This window comes from Clupea harengus, chromosome 16, assembly GCF_900700415.2.
Source record: "Clupea harengus chromosome 16, Ch_v2.0.2, whole genome shotgun sequence".
Taxonomy (NCBI): Eukaryota; Metazoa; Chordata; class Actinopteri; order Clupeiformes; family Clupeidae; genus Clupea; species Clupea harengus.
The window spans coordinates 21,675,282-21,685,336 of NC_045167.1; the positions used below are offsets into that span (position 1 = coordinate 21,675,282).

A 10,055-nucleotide genomic window follows, 5' to 3' on the forward strand; every position below is an offset into this window, starting at 1 on the left:
CATCATGGCTAATCAAAGTTCTTATACACTCAATTTGTGCTAAATAATTCAGACATTTTTACAATCTCATACATTAAACCATAATTTCCCCAGACGCGATGTTTCGAAAACACCACCAGATGTCACTCATTACTGACCATAGATATAGAAGCGAGCCACGCTGTGACTTCCTCCTTCTATGGTGAGTGCCTCTGTTGTGTTCGAGGTCTGCACTTTGTTGCTAGCAAATTAGCTTTGCAGTCTATTTTGCTTAACCTGAAGACAAATGGGTAATGATTTAATAGTACAGAGTAAGCAGATACCATGGAGCACGAGTATATATTTTAAAGCTCTGTTTTTTTAAATATATATATATATTCACGCCTCGACTGGAATTGTTTGCTTGACGGCTAATGTGCTAGCTACCTCGATAACAGTTCAAGCAGCAGATGAGCTAACAATGCACTTGCACTTGGCAAACCTAAAGTTCACAACTCCTGGTTTAGCGCAATATGAGTATTAAACTCGTAACATTAGGATGAAGTTGGTTTTAAGTATAATTTCATTCTAACTTGGACTTTACTGCCCCTGATGCGAAAGCTGAATTGGCTAACGTATATGTTTGTAGGTGACTATACTATACAACGGTACGAATATTTTATCAAAAATAAAAATTATTCTTAACTAGTGCCAGTCAGAGAGCAGGGCCAATCCAAAGTCATTATAGTAGGCTATACTGTGTTCACGGGCCATTCTCTTTACCAAATTAACATCTTACCTTTATCATCTTTTCACCAGGGCATCACAGATAACTTGATTAAGTAACGAATGAGTGGCGTAATGCCGAAAATGGTAAGTTGTCTTGTGATTTAACAGACGCAACAACGAAGTGAAGTTGTCTTGGGCTGCACACGACACATGCACTTGTAGTTGGACTGTACTTTAAAACGTGTTGAAAGTTTCTCAGGTAACTCACCGTCCTGAGAAACCCATTCTCTGAAACCCATTATTCAAGAAGTTAGCTGAAGGTGTGGACCAAAACCAGAAGGAAACCATGTTGACATCAATTGCATCTAAACTAGATAATTTCAGCAGACATATCCCTAATATCAGCATGCATGATGACAAAGGGACTACTGATAACTATTATTGTGGTTGATATTAACTGTTTTTGTGACGTTGACTGTGGTATTTGTCCATTTTAGGCCAACTCTGGATACTCGGGCTACTGGTATGATCACCCCCTGTATGCAGGTTATTGGCAGCACTACAACCAAGCAATGAGCTGGTATCAGAAACACCAGCGGGCATATAAAAAAGCCATGTTGGCTGCATATGGTCCCATGACTTTCCCTACCCACCATACAAACATTCCCACCCACTCTGGCTGGCACATGGGTGGCTCTGGGCACACAGGGCAAGAGGACCGAGATCGATCTGGCAGTGAGAAGGAAGACGACTCCTCAGAGGAGTCAGAGAGTGGGATTGAGTGTGATGTCACAAATATGGAGATCTCTCAGGAGCTCCGAGATTACTTCGCTCAGACTGCACGCCATAAAGAGGAGCTAAGTAAGTGTTTGTGTCTGTGTGTGTGTCTGTCTGTCCCCAGTCAATAATTAATCGTCAGAACCCACTCTTACAACATCAAGAGAGCAAATAGTATAAACGTGGACATTTGTATTACCCAGGTTCAGTTTACTAAGGCCCAATTTGAGAAGCATTGCTCTGCAGAGCTTGTGACTACATGTTCATTAGTTCATATTCCATCCTTCTGAAAATCAAACCAGCATCAGGAATTACTGCCCCCTCAGTGCAGTTACATTTTTTTGGAAGAGCCTTTCATTCTCTCCCCCTGTACGTACAAACTACCCCTTTATGCTGCGCCCGACCCCCCCCCCCCCCCCCCCTAGTTGCCAACCCCAAGAGCAGGGGCCGGAGATGTGCCAACCTCATTATTCTGCCCGTTAAATGCCCTCTCTGACACAGTACTGGGACACCATGTCCCAGGGAACCCAGTGACCCAGCACACTCTGGGCCCCAGTTTAGTTCAAAACCAGTTCACTTCCAGGACAGAACCAACAATAGTAATGGTTCAACTTTACAAAGGGAGCTTCTGGTCAGATGACTTTTGTTGACCTTTATTATTATAATTGATCATAATTGATGGTAAACTATACTGCACTTGTCAAAAGGATGTTGTCTTTTTTGGTTTGATATATAAGACTTGAGTTTACTGCACTGTTATCTTGTGTTATTATTTCATGATGAGTCCAATTTTGTGTGAAGCTGCCATCCACTTAAAAACAGTGTGTCATGCCATTTCATGAGTAGTCTTTAGTCTTCGCCCAAGTGTGAAGAATCCTACCATAATGATCCTAATTCCGCATCTTATTCCTTGTTTTCTTGTTGTCCCACGTTCTCCACTATCTTCCATCTCAACATTTGGTTCTGTCTCTCCCCTCTTCTGCTGCTGCTGCTCCCCTCTTCTGCTCACCCCCTCAGAGCGACAGCAGGAGGAGGAGGCGGTTCGCCATGAGGAGTATGTCTTGGCCGATCAAGACCTGCGTGTAGCAGCGGGGTGGCGCACCATCACTGCCCCTCAGGAGCGTCCAGGGGAGAGGAGGAGTGCGGAGATGAAGAGGCTGTATGGGGAGAACGCAGCACGCATCCAGGCCATGGAGACGGCCATGCAGCTCAACTTCGATCGGAACCAGGACCGCATCCAGCCTAAGTACTGGCCCGTCATCCCCCTGAAGCTGTGAGGCTCAGTCGAGCCCCATCCCACTGAACTGATGCTTTTCTATACAAGTGACAATTTACTATGTGTGTATAACTTTGTAGGCTTTTGAAATCTTTCAGACAATTGCTTGGGTGACAAAATAAACGGGACATTAAAGCTGGCATCAGTTACCTACTTAATTTGATTTTAAGATGGTGGAAAACTGTGAAAATGCTGGCATATGGTGTCTTGGTGAGGTACTGGTTATCTGGGTGTCTGCAAACTACAGCTGCTCCCAGGTGCTTTCTACTGTGCTTTGAACAGCGTTCATTACCCTGTGACGGGTCACCATCAGACCAGTAGGGGGCTCTGTAGAGTATCTGCCGCACATCCTCCGTGTGAACTATCCCTCCTAGATGGAGCCACAAGTAACTTGTCAGAGGTATCCATTAAAGCATGTTTATCGTTTAGATGGTGTCTTATCAGAGGTACCCGTTAAAGCATGTTTATCATTTAGATGTTGTCTTGGCAGGATGGTACCCAAACCTCAGCACCTACGCTCTTCCAGTCTATCTCCCAAAATCTCCTCTGAACTTCTTACTCAAGTGCGTTTTTTTTTTATTATAATACTCTTCCCTCTCCGAGTGGCCACTTTCTCTGTACACGGAATATCAGTCTCTCTGTTACTATAGGAACATGCCGTAATCCCCATGGGAATGTTCTTTGTACCCTGAAGACACATCACTGTTTCGACTCCCATCTGTTCAGACCAGATCAGACGCCATCTTTGAACCTTTTTTCCCTCAGATGGCCAGCATGTAATGGTACTGATGTGAGCTGTTACGTTCCATTTCCCTGTTAATGAACTGAGTGTGCGTTGCATTTTCATTGGTCTTGCTCAGTCACGTGCGGATGACTTCATGCTCGGGGCAGCACCTGAGCACACTGACCAGGCTGTGTGCGTGCGTGGGGGCGTCCACACCCACACATGCACGGTAGCCCAGAAAGGGTTACCATGTCCAAAACAGTTGGTGAAAGCGACCTGGTCGCTCACTTTGAGATCGTCATAGAATGTTTTTTTTAGGGTAAGTTCATTGCAGCTCAAAATAAGATTTTGATACGTAGTTCCTGTAACCAGAATGTATGTTTTAAGTGAAGCTCTTGAGCGGTGCTGAAGCTGAACCAGAGCATGGTTGCTGTGACACTCTCCTCCCCTTCATCATCTTCGCCAAACTAGGTCACTGCCCACACACACATACACATCCCAGTGCACACACTTGCACACATGCACACACACACACACACCCGCATACACTCACTAATGTGTTCTGTCTGTTCCTTTTTTTTTATTTCTGAGGCACTCGAGTCCTCTGGGCACTGGCAGAACTGTTTTCCTGACTTCCTTTTATTGTACAGAGGAAGTTTTTGTATGAATGCTTGGAATTCTGAAGCATTGCTCTGAAATTAAAAAGTTGTTTGCTTTGAAACCTGATGGACCTCTCTGAACGGATGCACAGAAGAATGGATTGATAGACCTGCTTGAAACAACATAGCACATACACACACATATACACACACACACACACACAACACATTTAAAGTCACATTCCATTAGTGATGCTAGTACTGTAGATTTCAAAATGCCCATGATATTTTACCCTGACCTACTACCCATATTCCTACTCTAAAAGCTTTACAACAGTCAACTCGTGAATGTCGTTTGTGAACCTGATTGAGCTGATGACAAAACGTCTACACTTTGCCATAGATTGAGGCGTTCTATTGGTTTGGATGTGTGGATGGCGGATGATTGGGGATGGGCGATAGAACTGTGGCAGTTGGCTTGCAGCAACGGTTCAAAAAGAAAAAAGGTAACTTTAGCCAACTTTGTCCCCAGGGCCATTCAGCTGCATAACGCCACGCAGAAGGGGAGGGGGAGGGAGATGGACTTCTCTGCATGAGTCTACCTCAGTCTGCCCTTCTCTTCTCATCTCTTCACTTACCATCCCACTGTCCATCCATCCATCTACTGGCTATACTAGCCCCTTGCACAGACTGAACAACTTATATCTCTTTGCACTATCCACACACACACACACACAAGCACAAGAACGTTGCACTATCCACACAAGCACATGAACACTATCTCTTGCACTATCCTCACTTGCAGCACAAGAACACTTTCCTCGTGGACATCAACACTTTACCAATCTATGCACAATGTACCATAGGGTCAGATCCATTCTTGTATCTGTAAACACCCCACTCCCTGTGAACATGTTCCCCCTATGTGTATGTGATTTATGTATGTATGTCTGTGAGTAAGTGTATAAGCTACTATGGATGACCTAAATTTCCCTCGGGATTAATTAAGTATCCACCTATCTATCTATCTATCTATCTATCTATAGACCAACACTGCAAGCACACTGATGTCATTTCAGCTCTCGGTCTGCACAAACTCAGCCTCCTCTCCCGTTAGTTACAGGAGCTAAATGAATAAAGTGGATAGGAGTCAGACCCCATCACTAACCATGGGGATGTAATTGAATGCTGTGGAAAAGAGGAGCAAAGAATTAGGAATAATTGTCTCAAGGTTTAGGCCAGGCTAAGCTCTGTGTCCCTAAAGAGGCTTCTACACGTTTAGATTTGAACGGTATCGGAACAGAAAATGTAATTATTGTTACATCAGTGTTGACCGTATGCACTAGTTTGTGCAAGGTATACTACACTGTGTCGGACTGAGGATTTTGCATTTAGTCAATACAAATGGAAATAATCCCTACACATCCTTGAAATTCAGTTTTTCACATGGCGTCATGGTTACCCTGTGGCATGTTTTCCCAACTTCTCACACAATAATGTGTCGACCCTTTGTGATTCTCAACCAGTCCTCCACCACTTATAGAGTTTACTTGTTATTCTACAAGCACTGCTCAGAGAAGTATATGAGTGTGTTTCACCTCCTGTGTGTGTGTGTGTGTGTGTGTGTGTGTGTGTGTGTGTGTGCATATGTGTGTGTGTGTGTGTACTTGTGTTTGTGTGTGTGTGTGTGTGTGTGTGTACATGTGTGTATGTGTGTGTGACTGTGAGTGTGTGTGTGTGTGTGTGTGTGTGTGTGTGTGTGTGTGTGTGTCACTCTGGTTGGCTACTTGGCATTGCCTCAAATGTTCAAATTTGAAAAGGGTTCCCAGACTGCTGGGGTTCTAGTTGCCATGGCACAGGGTTTTGGAATATCCGGCAATTCATTCCCACCCTTTCTTATGCCTATCCCAGTGACACACACACACACACAAACCCAAAGCCCAGGAGAGGTCTTGGAAAGCCTCCTCTTCTGTAAACACTTTTATGTGTGTCTTGATGCCCTAGTGTATGAGAACCAAACCCTCTTTACATTCTATCCAACAAGCAAAATTTGCTGAATATTTTGTTCCTCTCTTGTTTCCCACAGAGAGCCGCCTTTCAAATAATACACAAGTAGATCTGATGTTGAACTGCGAATATGAGCCGCGGAGGCCATGAGTCTTTCCACGTCACGTTTGTAAAGGCTTTGGGATGCTGTGCCAGATGTATCAGATGCATCGCGCTGTGCACATTGGTATCATCCCAGTGGTGAGATATCGAGAGGCGCGCAGGTAGTAACAGCTTTCAAAAATTGCCCCTTGTCCTCACAAGCGGAAAGGGAGTTACGGGGTACAACCAGGGGACCCCCAATCCGTGACGTCATCTTAGAAAAGGGGAGCGGGGCAGCGAGAGCAGAACGGGAGTTCAACTTTTGTTTGGTCGAGTTAACCCGAACTCCACAAAACTCCCGGTCGGTCCCTTGTTTAACGTTCGCGAAGGCGACGAAATGGGTATGTAACAATATTTTTTACAATGTAGATTTTGCGCCAGACGTTTGTGTTGGGTTTATTCTCAAAGTAGGCTACTTACAACTCACCACAAAGTTTTAAAGAATTGTGGTGCACCCAAAAGGCTATTGTCAAGCAGGCATGCTGTTCGTATAGCCTATGGCGATTTACTGTATTATTTAGCAATGCAGTTTACGGGGTTAGTAGCTAATATATTGGTGCATAGTTTTTATAACTGCCTGTTGCATCCTGTTGTTCATGAAAATTCCATCAGTGGAAACAGAACGTCTCGCTATAAGAATGTTGTCCCTGGGCATCACCGATGCAGTGTAACCTTAAAGATATTTGTTTCTGCTGTTCTGTTCAGTTTGCGCCTTCTAGATATTAGAGATGCTGTTAGGAATTATTTAGCAACTTGTTAATGACAACCATGTCGTGTGTGTATGTTTTGCGCTGTGTGTTTCTTGCTATTCATTTCATTCATGTTGTTTTTTTTTTCGTTAAATGGCATTGACTGAACTGAGACTGCCCCTGAGAGTATGTGTTGGCCTCTGCCCTGGTGAATTGAGCTGATGCATGACAGAATTCCAGTGTTCATTTGTCGCAGCTGTGTCCTTGGAATGATCAATTCTCTTGCACACACATTCCCCTCCAGTGTGCTGTATCCTGCCAGACTTTGGGCCATTACCCACAGATTGCACACACACACACACACACACACACACACACACACACACACACACACACACACACACACACACACACACACACACACACACACACACACGGCAGATAGCTGTAGCCTGCAAAGGGTCCCAATCTGGTCCTGATTTGGTGCCAATGTAAGCGCAATGTTTCAGGTTTACCAGCTCTGTGGCTTAATTTGTTGCCTGTTTGAGGAAATGAATGCTTCATCAGAATATTTCCTACCATTCAATAGCGTGACAACATACATAGATTTATAATTTCTCTGGGACCATCACATGATCTTTGATTGCAACTTTTTTGGTAAAGCTGGACCCAGGCTAGGAGTTCATTGGAATACCTGTTTTCAGGGTATTCATTAAGTAAGATAGTTGTATTTTATTGATAATTGCATGTTTATGACCCAAATACAGGAGAGCAATGCCATCAACCCTGTGGACTCACCCTGTAGGCCAAGTTGTCCTTCTCATTTAGCTTGGCTTTTACAGGTGACCTCACAATTAAAGACATACTGCCACCTATTAATTATTAACCTACCATCTGAGAAAGAGCAGTTGACCCACGAAGTTCAAAGTAAGTTTATGAGGAAAAGGAAATTAAGCAATAATGTCTGTTTCTGAACTGTGTGAAATCTGGGGGTAGTTTTGTTGTTGGAGTTTGCCCAGGATAGAGAAATGATACTCTGTTGTCACACCCGGCTGTAACGCTCTTAACAACCCAGTAGGCGACGACACGCAAACAAACTTAACGCGCGTCCGATGCAGGCCCATTACACAACAACCTCAAGAGCCGTTCAGTTGATTTAGGACCAGGTCCAAATTGGATTAGCGGGGGAGGTACTGGGCAAACAACTCTCACTGCCTTATCCTTCTTCTGGTCATCCAACCACTGCCCTCGGCTCAGGACCAGAGCAAGGGGCTTTCTCCTTGTGTAATTATGGGATTTTAGGAGAAGTTGGTTCTCCACTAGCTTCCATCCGCTTTGACACGGGTAGCTTCCCATTTCAACTAGCATTCCTGATACTCTCAAGGCTAAAAGTTATACTCCACAAATGGTAAACTTGAAAATTAGCATGTCATCCTTATAAGCTTAGAAATACCAACCAGAACCAGAGATCAATGAGTTGAAAGTGAGAAGTTCCTACTCTCTAACAATAACAAGAGTGGAAGGCCAAAAGAAAATTTGCTCCATACAATATGCTGTAGAACCTTAGCCGGTCAGGCCTTAAATGTGAACCTCCCTTTCCTTGTGTTGTGAGTTATTATCGTCCTGAATATGGTGATAATTCTGGTGCCATGACAACTGTGGGTCATGTATTTGTCTGACTAATGTGGCAAGCAGATGACACTGAGCCTTCGTTCTGTTTGTTTGTTTGTTTGTTTTATTTAGCATGTCCTCTCTCTCCTCTTGTTTTCTCTGTTGTCCATCTGCCATGGCTTGCTGAAGACACTGACATTACTGGACTCTGTGTTTCATTAGGGAAGGAATTTGTTGGTGAGCTGCAAGTGATTTAAAGAGCCTGAATACTGTGTGTGTGTGTCTGTATGAGTGTAACAACACTGACTCACTCCCACACACTCCCGCTGAACTGCATCTGTGTATGTGCACGTGTCCTCCACAGCTCAAGACTGTTTAAATCCACGAGACATTTCTCTAAAACATGAGCACTACAAGTGGAATTCCACTGCTTTCTAATTTGTTTGAGATTTAGGACAAGATAGATGTAATACACGAAATAAAACTGATCTCCATAGAGGTAAGAGTAAATGTTATTCTCCGTTCTTTTTTTCCCTCTTCTCTGTCTTCCCAGTCTTTGTTCTCCAATCCCGTCCCGTCCTTTACCTCTGGAAGCACTGCTATTATGATTCTGTGAAGAGTGTCAGATTGACAAAGCTAGCCTTTGTTTACTGTGATATGACAGACTGTGAGAGCGGCCTCCAGATGGAGAAGAACAACCTCCCACACGCACCAAACACACACACTCACACATACACACACACACACACACACACACACACACACATGAACAGACTCACAGACACACACACACACACACACACACACACATGAACAGACACACACACACACACACACACACACACACACACACATGAACAGACACACACACACACACACACACACAGGAGGTGCCATCTTCGGAGGCTTAAGTTTGAGGCACCCCACCCAATGATTCAAAATAAACAATAAACGTCCAATTACAATAGACACAGAGGAAACACAGGACAATTCTTAATTTCATCGCCTCTATCCCTTTCCTCATCAAAAAATAGATTAGTGAGATGATAATCGCCAGGGGCCTTCATCTCTCTCCCCTCCTGCTCATCATCGTGCCGCGTTGGCGTCCGTGATTCGCAGAGCATGACGATGCGTTTTAAAACATTGTCACATGAGGAGTGCACCTGTGTCACATGACGCGATCGTGCCGAGAGATCATTGGGCGGCATGAAGCCTGGGACCTCATCAAGTGACAGGCGCTTCCCAGGCTGTGGGCACACAGGACACGCCCCCTCCGAGTGATGTCATGAGATCTGTCCGTCAGAATCTGGGCCAAAGGGATTATAGGTTAGGGGGGATTTGAAAGCCTGTCATCAAAGATAGTGTGGGGAGGGAAAAATGATATTGAAATTCTTCATTTCATGCTTGATGGTGATGTTAGCTGAGCTTCATCTGCATCTGTGGATCTTCAAAGCACAGATAGAAGCATGTGTTTTATGCCTTTTGATGATCTCAATGGCAAATAGTGGTATTAAGGGCACGTGCATCTATGTCTTTGTGCTTCT

General features: G+C 44.3%; 2 protein-coding genes across 2 annotated transcripts in view; both read left to right on the forward strand.

Annotated features, from left to right (window-relative positions):
• Window positions 1–183: 183 nt before the first annotated feature.
• On the forward strand, window positions 184–2,880 carry gemin8 (gem (nuclear organelle) associated protein 8). Its single transcript, XM_012830514.3, has 4 exons — window positions 184–269; window positions 778–831; window positions 1,185–1,548; window positions 2,482–2,880. Exons 2-4 carry the CDS (start codon window positions 808–810, stop codon window positions 2,739–2,741), a joined length of 648 nt encoding a protein of 215 aa, XP_012685968.1. The 5' UTR covers window positions 184–269; window positions 778–807; the 3' UTR covers window positions 2,742–2,880.
• A 3,256-nt stretch (window positions 2,881–6,136) lies between these two features.
• The window catches only part of gpm6ba (glycoprotein M6Ba), a 36,674-nt gene continuing 32,755 nt past the window's right edge, over window positions 6,137–10,055 (forward strand). Inside the window, exon 1 of the mRNA XM_012830513.3 lies at window positions 6,137–6,552. Coding sequence (XP_012685967.1) covers window positions 6,549–6,552 — 4 coding nt within the window. The 5' untranslated portion in view covers window positions 6,137–6,548. The remainder of the gene's footprint in view (window positions 6,553–10,055) is intronic.

Bases quoted from the DNA above. Each gene is read 5' to 3' on its own strand.
- gemin8 (XM_012830514.3), top strand. From the start codon at position 808: ATGAGTGGCGTAATGCCGAAAATG. The intron at 832-1,184 runs GTAAGTTGTCTT...TGTCCATTTTAG, and splicing joins GTGGCGTAATGCCGAAAATG to GCCAACTCTGGATACTCGGG. The intron at 1,549-2,481 runs GTAAGTGTTTGT...TCACCCCCTCAG, and splicing joins ACGCCATAAAGAGGAGCTAA to AGCGACAGCAGGAGGAGGAG.